Source organism: Panthera leo, chromosome C2, assembly GCF_018350215.1.
Source record: "Panthera leo isolate Ple1 chromosome C2, P.leo_Ple1_pat1.1, whole genome shotgun sequence".
NCBI lineage: Eukaryota > Metazoa > Chordata > Mammalia > Carnivora > Felidae > Panthera > Panthera leo.
Genome location: NC_056687.1, coordinates 22,779,499 through 22,798,145, shown reverse-complemented (window position 1 = coordinate 22,798,145; position 18,647 = coordinate 22,779,499). Strand labels below are relative to the sequence as shown.

The 18,647-nt window shown below is 34.4% G+C and overlaps 1 protein-coding gene across 1 annotated transcript in view; it reads left to right on the top strand.

The window, feature by feature from the left end:
• NCAM2 (neural cell adhesion molecule 2) overlaps positions 1–18,647 on the top strand; it is a 222,499-nt gene that overhangs the window by 1,867 nt on the left and 201,985 nt on the right. Inside the window, exons 3-5 of the mRNA XM_042954333.1 lie at positions 2,261–2,467; positions 5,048–5,191; positions 12,115–12,252. Of these exons, the coding sequence (XP_042810267.1) occupies positions 2,261–2,467; positions 5,048–5,191; positions 12,115–12,252 (489 nt within the window). The remainder of the gene's footprint in view (positions 1–2,260; positions 2,468–5,047; positions 5,192–12,114; positions 12,253–18,647) is intronic.

Below are 18,647 nucleotides of genomic sequence, written 5' to 3'. Positions count from 1 at the left end.
CATTCAATGGTACTACGTTTTGCTCTTAAAATAAGGCAAAATAATTAAACATCTTTTTTCCTTTTATACAAAGATGTATAACCAAGAGCCATATTGTTATTGTGGAAGCAGTCTTATATATGTTAAATACACAATAGTGAAACAAGAATCTAAAAATAAAGATGCTAGAAAACCTTGCAACCCTTCCATATATATATATATGTATATATATATATATACATATATATATTCCGGTTTGCAAATATATATATATAATATATATTATATATTATATATATTTACAAAATATATATATAACATATCTAATATATATTATATATATATTTACAAAAAATATATATATAATATATTTTATTACAATGTTGACTAAGTTGACATGACTCTAAAGTTTCCTGACACTAGAACATAGACATCTAAATCCAGTAAAATAAATGTCTTAAATTTACACTAGAAGGGAGTCAGACCTTCAGAGAGCTAAATAAGATTATGTCATAATTAGCAAATGAATTTGTACTCCACATTTTTAAGAAAATAAAAATTGTGATGTTATTTATTAGTATATCCAGTAGTTCAGTACTGTATATCCAGTATATACAGTAGTTCAGGTTTAATAAAAAATATGAAAAGTTTTAAAGGAAATTATTTATTAGAGATGTCATCAAAAGAGAATCATGATAGGGTGCCTGGGTGGTTCAGTCAGTTAAGCGTCTGACTTCGGCTCAGGTCATGATCTCATGGCCTGTGAGTTCGAGCCCCTTGTCAGGCTCTGTGCTGACAGCTCAGAGCCTGGAGCCTGCTTCAGATTCTATGTCTCCTCTCTCTGTCCCTCCCCTGCTTGTGCTCTGTCTCTCAAAAATTAATAAACATTAAAAAAAAATTTTAAAAAAGAGAGTCATGACTGCTCTATGAAAATCCAAAATGAATTCTCCATGAGAATGAAATTTTATACCATATTATCAAGAGTGAAAATATCCAAAATATTTCACAGAATATCCTATATAATTTACTGTATAAAATGAAAGTTTATATTGTTCAAATTTAAAATGATGTTCATTTAAATTACTCATTAGTAGTTCTTTATGGAGATGGGAATTAAAACAAATACATCCCCTAAATGAGTTATCCCGTAACCACTGTGGTTTTATAGTTCTGTCCAGAAAGATCTGAAGATAACATAACTAAGATCCATTTAATATTTAGCTAAATGTTCTTTCATACTTTTTGCTCCAGCATGTCTAATTTGATATGGAAAACACAATAATTTGTTTCTAAAGCCATTTCTTGGGAAAAGTATAAGAAGGAACAATGTTCTTCAAAGTGGTCCTGCAGATGTTAGCATTTCCCCTTTATGCATTTCCCCTGATACTTTTGAGTTAATAGCACATACCGCTTCCACAAATTATCCTTCAAGTAATTAGGTGAAATACATCCTTTTTGTCAGTAAAAGCAAACTTTGGAAGTTTCAGCTTTTACGAAGAGGATAATAACCTGGATTCTGAATTGGAAAACTGAAATAAATGTTTACCTTGTAATGATTTGGTTGTAATTGCCTAGCAGTATAAGTATCATTTCAATGCATTCTAATTATCATGTGATTAAATAGTTAACAGTTTTAGATTAAAATGATGAAACTATTCATTTTAGTTGAGAAAAAAGATTAGGGCTCCATTTTAAAAATAGTCATTGGCCTTATCTGTACAAGTTTAACAACTTGGGGAATTAATTCCAAATTCAGTATTATCAAAAGCCAAAGTTGATTTTGCATAAGATTTACATTTTTATGAGCTGTGCTTTATCGGGGAAAAAAGTACTGTCTCCTGACCCTAGCAAAGAGACTTGGGAGCAGGTGAAATCATGTTAGTAATTGTGTTTCTGGTCAGATATATCTATCACATATAATTTATGTCTGACACAGTGGCCAAGGCAGTTTCATAACCTAACTGTAGTAATAGTTCATAGATTGCTCTGGTAAAGTTTCAACTATCAGGGCTGAAATTCCGTACTGGAAGTTTCCTATAGAACTTTTGGGTTTTGCTTACGCAAACAGGGCTGAATTCTCAACATTGGATAAATAAAGATGAACATGTGTGCTAACATTTGTGTTTACTTTCAATTTTGTAAGATTTTGAGACTTCCAGCCTTCTCTTATTTACATTTTTTTTCTAAATTGTTAAAAGTTGTTACATAATAGTAAATGTCAATGCCAAAACAAACACTTGAGACATATTTTCAAACATTTCTTTTCCATGGCTCTCTGCAGCAATTGGTGAACCTGAGAGTATAGATTGGTATAATCCTCAAGGGGAGAAGATAATTTCAACACAGAGGGTAGCAGTGCAAAAGGAAGGTGTTAGATCACGATTAACCATCTACAACGCAAATATAGAGGATGCAGGGATATATCGTTGTCAAGCAACAGATGCCAAAGGACAGACACAAGAAGCTACAGTTGTATTGGAAATTTACCGTAAGTTATGCATTTATTAGTTAATTGAATTTGTGGTTGTATAAAAACTTGAACATAATGCATTTAGTAAAAATTAACACCCATTAATAACTATGCGCTAGATAATGTTGTAAGACCATTGTAAGTATCAGTTTATTTATATTTTGCCATGGTGCATCTCTAAAATGGAATTGATAATAGGAAATAGTTTATTATAAATATAGATGGAGCCAATTCTCTTGGTAAAATAATAGAGATGAAAATGTTTTCATGTTCTCCAGCCATTAAAAATCTATTGGGTAAATAGAAAACAGTAGAATATTTAGTGTTAGGAAATTTATCAGAAGTAGTTTTTCACTCTAAAATAAAAGGTCAGGATTAGAAAAAATGGCATTACGTATATGATAGCAGTGACCAGTCTAGAATGAGAATTGAGGGTCAGTGAACAGGAGTAGACACAGAAAAAGCTGGAAATTCATCTAGTGGAGAATAATATCTAGCTGGATTCTTCACCAACAGAATTTTCTTTAAGATGATTTTCCATATTTACACTTGATTTTAGGAATTAAGATTGACAGTTTTCTATATTCCTTCCCCTTTCTTACATATAGGAATCATGTTTTTTTTTAATATGACATTTATTGTCAAATTGGTTTCCATACAACACCCAGTGCTCATCCCAACAGGTGCCCTCCTCAATACCCATCACCCACCCTCTCCTCCCTCCCACCCCCCCATCAACCCTCAGTTTGTTCTCAGTTTTTAAGAGTCTCTTATGTTTTGGCTCCCTCCCTCTCTAACCTTTTTTTTTTTTTTTTTTCCTTTCCCTTCCCCATGGTTTTCTGTTAAGTTTCTCAGGATCCACATAAGAGTGAAAACATATGGTATCTGTCTTTCTCTGTATGACTTATTTCACTTAGCATAACACTCTCCAGTTCCATCCACATTGCTACAAAAGGCCATATTTCATTCTTTCTCATTACCATGTAGTATTCCATTGTGTATATAAACCACGATTTCTTTATCCATTCATCAGTTGGTGAACATTTAGGAATCATGTTTAAGAATACTATGAATGAAGCCTGTTGACTCCTTAGGGGTGAAACCAGGCTGTATCACTTAATTTTGTGGCCTTGAGCAATTGCCTAACCTCTCTGTCTTCAGTTTCGTCATGTATAAAATGGAATAATAGGGGCGCCTGGGTGGCTTGGTCGGTTAAGCGTCTGACTTCGGTTCAGGTCATGAACTCACGGTCCGTGAGTTCGAGCCCCGTGTCGGGCTCTGTGCTGACAGCTCAGAGCCTGGAGCCTGTTTCAGATTCTGTGTCTCCCTCTCTCTCTGCCCCTCCCCTGTTCATGCTCTGTCTCTCTCTGTCTCAAAAATAAATAAACGTTAAAAAAAATTAAAAAAAAATAAAATGGAATAATAGTAGTACCTACCTCTTACATAGAATTGTTTTGAGCACTACATTAATTAATATTGTATAAACTCCTTAGAAAAATGCCTCACAATTCATATGTGATAGTATTTTTACCACATATTAATGAAAAATATGTGAAAAATTACAAATTTTTGAAATAATAACTCATAAGGCACCCCCTCCCTACAGCTTTATTGTTATTATTTGGGAGATACGACATGAGAAAAAAAGGCAAAGTCTTCCCATGCCATGACTTCCTTTTTGATGTGCAGGGCAATTTGTTGGGATAGTATTGTCCTCATTTTTCCTGATTTAGACTCCCCCTACTCCTTTTAGTTTCTAAGCTCCTTAAGAAAAGGTAGTATATTTGTTTATGTGATTCCTACTGTACCTATTTGATAAGTAGAAAAAATTAAATTGAAACTGTCATTTCATGGACATAATATTTGGAAAGATTTTTCATTACTTTGAATGATGCAAAGGAAGGTGGCTGGTGTTTTGTTTGTATACTAAAGAAATGACTTTTTTTTCCTGGCAAGAACAATGAATAACTTTTTTGAAAATTTCTCAACAAGCATAAATATCTATGTTCATTCATTCATTCAACACACTTACTGGGTGTCTACTACATAACACACAATATTCTAAGTCCTAAGGAGTAGTAACTAAAACAGAAAATGTCACTGGCTACTTGGTACTTATATTTTAGTGAGCGGAGAAACACAACCAATGAATGAGCTTAGAAGAATACATGAATGCTAGATATCCATGCTGTAGAATTCTACAGTGAAGGAAATAAGGGGGTAAAGAGAGGAGTTGAATGGGGAAGGGAGATGGTTATTTTACTTGTGAATCTGAAGGGATTCAGAGGAGCACAGATGGCCAAGGATGAGAACAAACCTGGAGTGTTCAAGGAATTGCAAAGAAGACAGTTTGTCTGGATCACAGGGACTTGGAAAAGTTAGGACCTAGTCTGGCATCGCGAGGACTTTGACCTTTCTTCTCGGTGAGATGGGAAGTTCTCGAGTAGAGGAATCACATTATCTGGAATCAGGTTTTAAAAGCTCTAGCATTAACTAATGATTTTATTGCAGCATCAATCCACACACAGATTTTGGAATATTTTATTGGGAGAAGTGAGCAATAATACTTTTACGGTTTGTTTTACTTTCTTGATGCAGAAAAACTCACTTTCAGAGAAGTGGTATCTCCTCAAGAATTCAAACAAGGGGAGGATGCAGAAGTGGTTTGCCGAGTTAGCAGCTCACCTGCCCCTGCTGTCAGCTGGTTGTATCATAATGAGGAAGTCACCGCTATTTCCGACAGTTAGTATTTTGGTAACTCCCTAAATTATATGTTCTAATAATATTGCAATTTTTAAAGAGACTGAATCTACCTGACTGAATAGAGAAATTTTATTTTTTTTGATCTCAAGTATCAAATGGTTTTGAGAATCTTCCAGCTCTAAAGTGGGTGTTGGCAAACCATGGGTCTTGGGCCACAGTCAGCCCCTCTGCTGTTTTTGTAGGGTGTCATGGGATTACAGCCAATCCTGACCATTACACAGTTTGCATGGCTGCTTTGGGGACAGGGTTGAACAGCTGTGATACAGATGATGTGGCCTACAAAGTCTACGATACTTATCACTTGCAGATTTACAGAAAAAGTTTGCTTACCCTTATCCTATTCAAGAAAAACTTAGTAAAAACAGTAGAAGGGTAATAAGTAAAAGAAAGAATTAATCCTGATGCATTCAAATTCTATATATTACAGTTTATACATGATCCCATGGGCTCACTCTGTAATCTTAAAATAATAACCATATGAATCCTATTTATTATTCTGACACTGTTCTCTCAAAGACACCTACATGTTCTAAATATTATGGTATGATGCATATGGATAATAGACAGAAAAGTACATTCATTCAAATTGTCTTCATAATTTTGATTCAGACTGAGCTAAAATTCCAGAATAATATGACATCTGAAATTGAAAGCATAATTTGCTTACATTATGCTATTTTACCATTGTGCATTGGGAGCATTTTCAATTTAGAATATTTTTCAATGCACCTGCATTGCAGAGAGATACGAAATAATTGAATCTTTTTAAATACTTTCCATCTTGGATGATTCCGTTGTGTGTTTCTAAGAGATAAAACTTTTATAGCATAAAGGAGAGAAAGCAGATAGTATCTATTTTTGAGTATGTACAGAGAATGTATCATAATCATGTTTAATAGTCTTTTTTTAATTTTGAGATAATTTTTCTGGTCTTGGCATTTTCAGTGCTTGTCAGTTATCGACTAGCTCTCTTTTTCTGTATTATAATAGGTGAGAAATGGTACTTTATTTCCTCTTATTTTATTGTAGGACAACTGCTTTATATTTTATTAACATATCACACGAGTACATTGTATAATGTATTTTCAGCTATTTTACCCTCAATAATAAAGAAAAGGCAGTTCTTGTATAGAAGTTAAATGACAATGTCTAAACATTTTCACATTGCCTCATCTTAGGCTTTAAGTGTACATCTGGTTTATTGTAAACCTTAATTACAAGAAGGTTTTGAAATGAATTATAGTTTTTATTTTTTTATTTTTATTTTTTTAACGTTTATTTATTTTTGAGACAGAGAGAGACAGAGCATGAACGGGGGAGGGTCAGAGAGAGGGAGACACAGAATCTGAAGCAGGCTCCAGGCTCTGAGCTGTCAGCACAGAGCCCGACGTGGGGCTCGAACTCATGGACTGCGAGATCATGACCTGAGCTGAAGTCGGCCGCTCAACCGACTGAGCCACCCAGGCGCCCCTGAATTATAGTTTTTAAAAGACACATGGAACAAAAGGCTCAAAGCCAGGACTTATAGTCCAGTGTGATGGTGTTGGAGGAACACTGCTTCTCTGCCACAACTCACACACTTTTCTCCAGTATGCAGGGACGGACGTATTTGAAGGTAGAATTCGATTATGGCTCTACTCCTTGGCCGTGATGCTTTGAATAACTTTTCTAACTGTTATCTAATTCAGATTCTGTATCTGTAAACAGTGGGTTATTATCTCTATTTTAAACAATGCTTGTGAGTTTCAAATAAGACTTTAGGCATATAATAAATATTTGTTAAATGAATGAATAAAATTTTTGTGTATATATCAGGTTCTCAGCAAAATGACATTGATCTTTCTCCTTCCTTCTCATTGAGTTTTTAAATGTTGAGAAGAAGTTTTACCAAAATTATAGACACTCAGGTTTTATCTAGAATAAAAAAATCCCATGTAAGTGAAGGGACTAGTCTAAGCATGAAACCTAGTTCTGAATTGCATGGCAAGCAAAGAAAAGAAATGACATCTTTTTTTTTCTTTTTAGTTCTAGGACATAAAGGAATTAGGTGAATTGTGAGGAAGGGCAAGCTTTTCTAACCTTTTAATATCAGAGGAACCTGCCACGTAGTTTATTGTTGGACAGCTTGTACATTCATAAATAATTTACAAGAAATAATATTCTTCATCTGATTATACCTTGTATGATCCCTTTATTAAAGCTAATGGAATAAGATTAGGTTTATAGGGGCACCTGGGTGGCTCAGTCGGTTGAGCGTCCGACTTCAGCTCAGGTCATGATCTTATGGCTCGTGAGTTCGTGCCCTGCGTTGGGCTCTGTGCTGATAGCTCAGAGCCTGGAGCCTGTTTCCGATTCTGTGTCTCCCTCTCTCTCTGCCCCTAACCCACTTGCATTCTGTCTCTGTCTCTCTCAAAAATAAATAAATATTAAAAAAAATTTTTTTAAAAAAAGATTAGTTTTATAACCTTGAAAGGAACATATAAGGGGATTTAGAAGAATATGGTGTATCCAGGCAACTTTCTGAAGCCTTAATGTGGTGCGTGAGTAAAGTTTGCAGGCTCTAGATGAAATAATGAAGGCTTGGATATGTCCATCTTATTACCCATGCTTTTGGTAGCAGCTGTATGGCAGGTAGTCTTAATTAAAATTCCAACAAAATATTCTGAGTGGAGGTCCTTTCCATGCTACTTGCTGAAAATAACCCATCTGCTAAATAACCTAAGCATTTAGGAAGTAAAGGTGGCATTTTGTTACAAAAGTTGAAAATCCTGACTTTTAGGATCCCTCAATGGAGGGATATGATATCGCAGATGCCTGTTTCAACCTCAGCCAGTTTGAAAGTTATTTCTAAAATATTCTACGTGCTTTGATCATTGCCAAATGAAGTACCCTTTTTGCATCAAAAACTGTGGATAAAATCATCTTGTTCAATATTTTTTTATGTAATCTCCCTCCAGTATAGAAATTCATTCAATTTTGAACTAGCTGTTGAAAGCCTACTATGTGCCATCTAGCATGCTAGATGGTTGTTATTCATAGTTAACTCGATAAACAAGTTCACTGCCTTCAAATGCTAATAATCTAGTGGAAAAGATTAATAGAGAAATCAGTGAAAACAAAGTATGTTGAAGTCTATGAGAAGGAAAGTGTAATGATAGAAGATAATAAAGAAAGAATACCTCAACTAGTTAGGGCAGAGGTGGGAGTCCAAGATGCCTGCTGAATAGAGAAGTAACACTTAAGTGGTGGGGACTTGTCAGGAGGGAGAACATCATCTGCAGTGGCCTGGAGGTGAAAAATACCATGAATGGTGCTCTAGAACCTGGAATAAGTTTATTATAATGAAAATTTATGAATAAGTGCAACTGGAATACTTATACTAATAGATAAATATAAACTAGGGTTGGTCATAAAGAACTAATAAGATAGGAGACTGAAAAGGAAGGTTGAGCCGAGTCATAATGACCCTGACATCTCTGCTAAGGAATTTATCCAAAAGCAACATCACTAAAGCATTTTAATCAGAGCAGTAACATGACCTGATATGAATTTGGGAAGGATATTGGTGCTTCAGTGAGAAGAATGAGTTGGATGGTAGTCAAAGCAAAACTCCAGGCATTGATAACGGTTCAAACCCTAATGAAATAATTGCTGAAGGAGAAGGAGATTTAGACTAAGTAATGATAAAGGGGGAAGTGACAGGACATGGGATTTAATTGGATATGTAGATGGAGGGAGATGGAGAAGTCAAGGATGATTCAAGGAATTGGACTCGGGCAAATAGTTCAATGTACAGACATGCTAAGACAGAACTGGAGAGACCATATGAGAAATTTCAGGTGGAAATAGTACAGTGAATTTTAAGTTTGCTGAGATTAAAGTATTTCCAACCCTTTTCAGTAGGTACATCTGCTATACTGTTACAGACTTTTCTAATTCAGGTAATGGTCTTGTCTGAAGAAAAATTGTGAGACTCAAAATATTGATGGTAATTGAAGCCATAAGAGTAGATGAGACATATCATCAGTGGCTGGGGAATGAGAACAAAAGAGGGCTAGAAAATAATCTGCCTAAAGAAGCATAAAGCAGATCACTTACTGAGTATTACATTTTTTCATTTATTTTTTAATGCAATAATGAAATTTAAAAAAAAAACACGAAAGTTCTGTATAATTGAGAGAAGCTAATAACCTCTAATAGTCAAATAGTCCTAATATCCATAGTTATGTGTAATTGATTGAAGCAGTGCTTTCTTCAAGTGTTTTCTACAAGCACATATTCATGATGTACTTCAGTTTGATAGTTCACTATATCATTCCATGGACTTGACACCCATATCTACAATTTGACATGCAATTTTCACATGGTTTGTTTTCTGTATGGAAACATTGGGATGTATTTACATTTAGCAGGTAACTACTATTTTTCTAATGTTCTAATAACTTCTCTCAGACAGTAGAAATACTATATTAAAATGGCCATTTGATTAAAAGTTTACAATTAGAAGAAAGATTGATTTATTCCTATCAAAATATGTATTATAGACATTCAAGTCATTTTCCTTTTTATATCAAATATTGCCTTCCTGATTAAAATAATTCTTCTGCTTACTAATTTTGTAACTAAGTATCCTATAAGTGTTAAAGAACACTATAGTTAAAGGATAATACATATTTTAGTAATTTAAAAATACTACAATAATCAAGGTATAATTATGGGCATCCCTAAATTTGAACTATTACAATTTATAATTGCTTCTCATTCTAATTTCCAGCCACATGCTCAAGTAGAGGCTCTTTTAATTGACTTTGAAACATTCTTAATTTTTAGGAGTTCTGAGTTATTCCAGGACTTCTTGTGAGTTAAACTTTAAAATTTCTTGAGGATTCTTTTTCTCCAGGCTTTTCTTAGAGAAAAGGAAAATTTACCAGGGAAAGCGTATGTATAAAAATTTGTGTCTCTTTTCTTTGGGTCAACCTAAAGAAGAAATAAATATTATGGGAAAGTTTGTATAGTAGTCCCTCCATGTCCACAGGAGATATATTTCAAGACTCCCCAGTGGCTACCAGAAGTACCAAACCCTGTATATACTTTTTTTCTAAAAAAAATGTGCTTATGATAAAGTTTAATTTATAAATTACGCATTTAACTTATAAATTAAGAGATTAACAGCAATTACTAATAATGAAATAGAACAATTACAACAATTTTATTGTAATAAAAGTTATGTGAATGTGGCCACTCTCTAAAAATAGCTTATTGTACTGTACTCACCCTTTTTCCTTTGATGAGGCAAGATGATACAATGCCTACATGATGGGATGCAATGAGGTGAATGACATAGGCATTGTGATATAGTTCTGGTAAGATGTCATAAGGAGGATCATCTGCTTCCGGGCCACGGTTGACTGAAGGTAAATGAAACTGCAGAAGGCAAAGCCATAAATAAGGGGGACTATTGTCCTTCCTGAGCTGAAAATCATGTGTCTCTTGCTTTACAATCAATATTTTCTATTTCCGGGAGCCTCTGAATCTACCTATTTCCGCTCTTTATTAATTATCTCTTCCTTACCTGTATTAAGCGCAGTCTTCTCATATTCTGATCACTCTCCTATTTGTATTTATAGTCCAAACTAGAATTGGTATGGCATTAAGAAATTGTATTAAGGAATCACTATGGCAAATGAATCCCAAATCTGAATCGAACCCAAAACAACCTAATATAGCAGATTACGTCCAGTCGGCAGCCCCAGCCATCCATTCAGTGATCCAAGCTGAGGGAAGCTGTACCTTTTTCTCATGTGGCTTCCATGTTTACCCTACCTGTCTATCAAGCCAGCAGATAGGGGAAGAGCAGTAATCATTGGAATAGGTCCAAAAAGTAACCTTTAATGGTATAACAGTAAATACCCTGGAGGAGAGCACCTTAAACTAATGCCATTTCTACTTTACCAAAAGGTACAATGGGGTTGAGGATGTCTCTCTCATATTTACCAAAGTATCTCAAATACTATGCATACCAAAAAGATGATGTTCAATGATATATTAACTGATGAAATTTAAGATATTGCTTTTACAACATGTTTCAAAATGGACTAGTTGTGAGAATATTGTTTACTTGATAAGAAGAGAAAAGGACCTAACACTGCAACAAAATTGCCATCACTAAAAAAACAGACCAGACATTATGGAAAACATGTTCAGGCTGAGATGATGCCTAGGCTAGCCAGATTATTTTAAGCAATCAACTAATGCATGCCCTCTAACAGCCTATTTTTATGTATATTCATGTGCATACACTCATACACAAAATGGAATCTTGAAATAAAATTAATAAAGTCTAATCTATTCATTATTAAAGTGGATTATCTTGCATTTAGAAAAAAATTCAAATAAATTCAAGATATGGCCATTTTATATGTCCTTCATGTGACTTGAATATTACTGTATCATTTAGCTTTCTCCTAAGGGTATACAAAATTATTAGTTTAATTATTGTGTAAGGAAGGCTATTCAATCAATTTTCTAACCCTTTTCCATCCTTTAGTTGCTACATATTTGCAGTCAAAATGTCTTCATGCCTGCAATATCTAATCTTTCAGCATTGTTCTTTTGTGTATCATTTCTGCATTCAAAGTACCAAGGGGAAAATAATAGCCTAACCATTTTATGTGGAAATAAAGTCTTGAATGTATTTTAGAAAAAAAGGTGTAACAAGGCAGTGTGGAGTGGAAAAATTGAAGCCATGAAATTACATTTTACTTTCAAATTTGAATTTGTTTGTTGATGAAAAGTTTGATAGTGCCAGACAAGTGCCATATTTTAACTCTTAGCAATTTAGAACATACTGGACTCTGCTTTCAATTACTGATATCATTTCCTCCCCTTTGCTTACTTTCTAGATCGCTTTGCTATGCTAGCCAACAATAATCTGCAGATTCTCAACATCAGTAAAAGTGATGAAGGTATATACAGGTGTGAAGGAAGAGTGGAAGCTAGGGGAGAAATTGACTTCCGTGATATCATCGTTATTGTTAATGGTAAGCAGAGAATAATTTGTACATATTTTATTGTTGCATTTTAGCAATATTTTTATTAAAAGGGCAACTCTGTAAATACAGCACTTTAATAACCTTTTTGGTACCTGGAGGAAATCTCCCCACCTCTATGATCACATCTATTACATTGTCTATAGTCTCACGGGCAGGATCTGCGACTTATTTAACACTGTCATCTTCTTTCACTCTTCAACTCTGTAAGGGAGTAGTTGCCTTTTGCTGGCTTTGTAGTTGTTGAAAGAATGCCAAGTGAAACATAGTAAAGTGTCATACTAGATTTGACTTTTAAATTGCATGAATCACTGGTGGCTTAAACTAATCTATTTAACAGTTTTGTAGGTTTTCTCAAATTTAAATTTAATAATTGAATCCACAAGGAGATTAATAACTAAGTTTATGGCATCACGATGACATCTCTTCTTCCTAATTTGGCTTCTCCTGCTGTATTTTCTGCCTGTGTTAACATGACATTCTATGAGCCCAGAAGATATATTGTTATCCTCCTAGTGCCTCCATTTTGATGATCTAATCTATAATTGACATATGCAACACACTTTTTAACATCTCTCAAATATATTCTACCATGATGCCCTCCATAAGAGTGCTGCCCTTTCAAATTGCTTTTCTTCTTTTTCTTGAATTGCTACAAGCTGTTTCCTCTTCTCCCAGTCCCATAATTCTACTTCTTCTCCATCCAACCTTTCACCACTTAAAATTGCCAATGCTTCCTGTTAACTTTGAGACAAAATTAAAACCACTTTTCATGGCATTGGATTTCTTTTATGGTCACCAACCCCTCTTCCCTAACATTCATTCATGAGTAGCCCATGCCTCAGCTATATGGAAATATTAGTAGTAACACTGCACAAAATGCACTTTTGGTTTTTCTTCTGTTTTAAAATAAAAAGTTAGTGGTACCTATAATCCCACGGGGTTCTATAAGCAGAATGTCATTTGTTCTTTCTGGGATAGACAAGATCTAAAATTAAGGAGTTAGCCACACATTTCCTATGAGTTGGGGCTGGGACAGGGAGGAATAAATCTGTGTCTTCTATATCCTTTCCCCATCCCGCCACAAGCTAGCTCTCCAGTTCTTTAAGACTGGAGAACACTAGGAATCTCATATACCTCTGAAAGAGTTCATTGGTCTTTCCTTTTCTGCAATAAAGGCAGTTTAACCACAAAGTTCATGCTGAAAGACAAAGAGAATATTAAAACACTGCTATCTTTTTCTCTCCTTCTCCAAGCCTATAATTAATTGGGATTTGTGGATAATATAATGGAATAGAATAGGTGTTATGACAGGGAAGCTAGACAGGCTCGTAGAAATTGCACATGCTCATGGAGGAGGCCAAAGTGCCAGGCCTTCAGAGGAAAAGATTTTCTTTTTTAGAGGTGTTGAGTCTGGTATTTATGAAGAGCACTATAGTCTGGAGATTTTGACCTTCCACACAGGTGGAAGATTTCAGTGCATGAAGAATAGTTTTAAAATGGAGGTTTGTAGCTATATCTCCATCTATTTCTATTATCTATGAGTATCTCTAAACTATTTCTGTCTTTATTATATACAGTACACATACATAACTTACATTATTGAGTTTAATTATTGACTTAACTTTCTAGTGTGCTTTATTTCCAAAATAATTTTCGTTGCCATATATAAATATATTTTGTCACAAGCAAATACTGTGTTCAGTATTCTTTTATGAAAATGGAGATTATAGTATTAGTATTATATGTAAAGTTTTGGAAGCAGTATATAAATATTTACTATTAGATGTTATATATTCATATATATATATATATATATATATATATATATATATATACACACACACACACATATATATATATGTCAAATCATGCCTATATTTTTACACTAAAACAGTAACTCAAATATGATATAAAAAGAAATGAGGGGCGCCTGAGGGGCTCAGTTGATTAAGCATCCAACTTTTGGTTTTGGCTCAGGTAATGATCTCAGGGTCCATGGGATCAAACCCCATGTTGGGCTCTGTGCTGACAGTTTGGATCCTGCTTGGAATTCTCCCTTCTCTCTCTCTGCCCCTCCCTTCTCTCTCTCTCTCTCTCTCTCTCTCTCTCAAAATAAATAAACATTAAAAAAATTTTAATAAAAAAATAAACGATATCTGGCAGACATAGCATATTCACCCTTTATTAACTATTTTGCTATTGTAATTTTAATACAATATTAATATTAAATTAATATTTTAAATACTTTAACACATTTAGAAATGTCCTAATCTGTTTCCACACTAGTTGACCTGTGAATTTTTATATATGATTACATTTATTTTGAAGGAAGGAAATTGTTTTCAATTAACAAAGTTTGAATCTTCGAGTCCATCATGGTAAGCGCTCAAACTGGAATATTTTGTTCTGTATATCTATTCCTATTATGCCAGGGTTCACAAGAGGATAATCACTGGATTGTGTTCTTTTGTGCCACTCAAATCAATCCTGTAGGTAGTTTTCTGTTCTGTCTGCATCCCACTGACCCTCCCAAAGGGAAATCATTCTCCTTCCACATCCCAATTTCCTCTAACAGAATCAACTACAGATCCTAATCTGACCTTTGCTCAAACACTGCTTTATCTCCACTCATTCTAATTAGTCACATTTCCCCTTTATGGTCAAAAACTCTCATACCTTAGAATTCCTGGCATCACTTTTCTTCAAAATAACAGTGTTCACAAAAATCAACCATCGATTTATTCGCCTTCTGGATGATACGTTTGGACCCTGTCAAGGGAATGCATTGACTAATGCCACCATTTCATCTGTGCTTTTCTCTCACATTTTGCCTTTATTTCAGACAGAAGAGTCATTCTGCTACAGTCTTATTGACTCTTGTCCTGTTACTGGCTCCTTTTAAATGTTGAGCTCTCTTTAAAAGTATCTTCTTAATATTTCTCTCTTATAAAACCTCTTGAAGATATTTCAGTGGAAAGTTCGAGGCTGCAAAAAATAACCATAAAATAAAAGCAATAGCTTTATCCACCTTATCTTTCTTCAACTACAAATATGACCTGTTCTATGACCTTTTCCTCAACTTATATTGCGAGCCCCTCTCTCTTAATTGCTACTTATTTTTTTTATCATGATTTGGATTTTATCCTGGACCTCCTTTCTTTGTCTCCTTCCCCCTCAAGTGCCCTGGAATCCTGACCAAAGGCTCCAGCAACTATTTATGTATATTCACTGCTTCCTTGTGAGATCTTAGCTCTGGAAAAAACTCTGTTCTTTCTTTTATTTTTTGCTCCTTGAAAATTTTTCCCTCATGTTTCTTTTCTTCCAATGCATATACTTTTGTTTCAATAAATAATTGAAAGGTATTTTTGCTAGGTTCCTCTTTGGTACCAACAATACTAAATCTTAGGAATATTTTTTTTTTCTTAACTCCCTCTCTGACTTTCTTATCATATTTCTCAATGCCTGTGTGTAGTTTTTTTGCAAACACTTTCTTTCCTCCCTTGAAGAGGTTATGTATTACTGCTCATTGACATGTGGATTGTGGCGCTTCCAGTGGGAGAGTTGTGCACCCCCACCCAACTGATGAAGCCACTTGTCCTGGCCAATGGCACATATAACCAAACAATGTACACTATGACTGAAATTAGGCTGCAAGAAGAATGATATGTTTTGGTTTTTTTTATCATGTTCTTTCCTTCTGACATGAAACTAGCATGACCCCAAAGAGAGACTTTTCCATCACCTTGGATACCTCAATGAAGACATGTGGAGCAGAGTCACAGCTGATCTGCAGGTGCAGACACATAACATAAATAAGAAATAGAGCACATTTTTTAAGCCCTGAATTTTAGAACCGTTGTTTATTGCAGAAAAGCAGGCAAATGCAGTGCCAGTGGCCTTTTCCTACTTAAATAAGCAAATTAAACACTACATGACCTAGGGATACTTCTGAAATTACTTCCCTGAGTATGCTGCAGATGTCGTATAATCCCATTTTCTTCTGATGGTGATCATTTCTTGAGATTTTCTTATCACCTTATCAGACAATTGGAAATCCAACTGAAGATTTTTGACTGCAGTTTCAGTATTAATTTATATTGCACCTGTGTATTGATTCAACAGGTACGTATGAAGTGCTAGCTATGTATTTCACACTATGTTATGCTCAAAATACTATCGGGCTTAATGTATCATTTCCCTCAAGGCACTTCGAGTTTTATCTTACTAAAATAATCAACTTTACTAAAGTCCCTTATTGTTTATGGGACAGTTGGATACAAAAGCATTTACTAAAGGCAATTTTTATAGATATTCACAGACTATTTTTTAATAAGGAGCACCTAATGTAACTTAAGGGGAGACTTCCTTGGTATTTGGGATAGATCTATTGGTGGAAAAGTGCTACCTTTTAGAACAGAGAGAAAGAGACAGAAGGACAAATAGAACAGATTGTGCAAAAACAAAAGTCGTATGATGTGAAAAATATCTAATAACTGTGACTGGAATGTGATATTTTGGGGAGTGATGGTAGTGTTAGATGAGATATAGCTGGAGAGTCGGAGGGTCAGGTCATAGAGGACTATGGACTCTCTTCTATGAGGCAAAGACGAACTGACATCCAAACTAGAGAGCAAGGAAATTGACAGAATGATGGAGGCAGGGAGAGGAAGTGAGTTCAGGGGAGAGATAATTGTGGCTTGTGCTAAAAGACAAAGAAATGAAGGGGAAGGTATATAATCAGGTATTATTCGAAACAAAGCCTTTGTATCACATGTATGTCACAGAGGCTAGAGCAATCAAGGGTAATTTGAAGACTTTTAGTGTGGGTTTTAGGTTTCCAGCATACTAAATGCAAACAAATGTGACCCATATAGTGAGATTTGAAATGTATTTGCTGAATTTGACCATTATGAGATTACAAGAGACATTAGGGTCAATGATATCATCTGAATAGCCTGGACAAAATTCATACTGCAGTGACTTGAAGGATAAATGTACCTTTTGCATTCACTGAAGGATGAAGGTAGCAAAGGCACAACATTTGTTACCTCAGCTTATTGGGATCAACTGTTAAATGGGAAACATCACAAGGTTGAATTAAAGAATAGAGGAAGTGGTTGGACATTTATAAGGAAGATACACCTTGCACATGAAGAGGATATCTTTTATGATGAGCCTGGAGGAAGTGAGTCCAAAATGAGTTAGGATGTGGATAAATTAATTCAAAGATGGGTCTGGTTGATAATTTGAGAGAAAGCTTGCCACATGACTTCAATATTCTATTTCTAATCACCTGTCTCTCCTTGATGTACTCTGGATATTTCTGAAATATTTCTCCACAGTGTTATGTGTTTACATCTGTTCTTTATTGGATTTTCAAGTAAGCTTTCTAACATGCCTAACAAATTTTCACAAATCTTTCATCAGCTGCCTTCCTTTTATTATTATACCTTATTATATTATTACACATTTGATAAATTGGCTGTTCATCTTTTCTATAAATTCCTGCACTCTTTTTTACTATGTAATCATATTATACACCCTTCCACACACACACACACTACTATAAAAATCTCAGATACATTTCTTTAAAAGAGGATCAAAATCATTTCTCTTTTTAACACATGCCCATTCTCCTTCATCAGGTTCCTAGCACTTAGTTAAATAAAATGCTCTCTAAAACTACTCAGAAAATGTCCATATAAAAGACAGACCTAGAAATAACTTTTAAATTTAAAATATGGTCAATAGAGAGTTATTTTTATAAAATGCTCTTTTAAAGTATAATGATTCATTATTTTCTGAATCTTTTGTAAATTTGTGAAGAGTGATCCACTAATTGCCAATTCAAACTTGGGATAATGGAGGCAGGAACAATGTAGAGTGGAGGGAAAATACCTAGTAGTATAATTTTAAAGCGATTGTATCTTTAGTCTTCCTTTGAACATTACCATTAAATCAATGGTAAATGACAATGGCAGAAGATATTTGTGCAAGTACGTGTCAGAATGTACAGTGAGTGCACTTTGTTAATGCAGTGGTCCTCAGACAGTATTCCTACCCATTTCTAGCCATTTCTTAAAATTAAGACAATTGGAAAAAGTACTTTTCTTTTTATAAAAAAATGAAAAGTCAATTTTTTTTCTCTTTAAATTTTATGCAATGTTATATAACATAAAGGAAATATAACAATATAAAATACAGTGAACTAGCCTCTTGTATGTCAATAATACAATTGAATTCATCATTCAGAGCAGTTAATTATTGCAAATTATGATGGAATTTCTAATTTTAGCAATAATGTATAATATATAATTCAAAGAGTCAATAAATAAGCATTTGTCAAAACCAGATATTTTATGATGTTAATATTTCTATCCTTA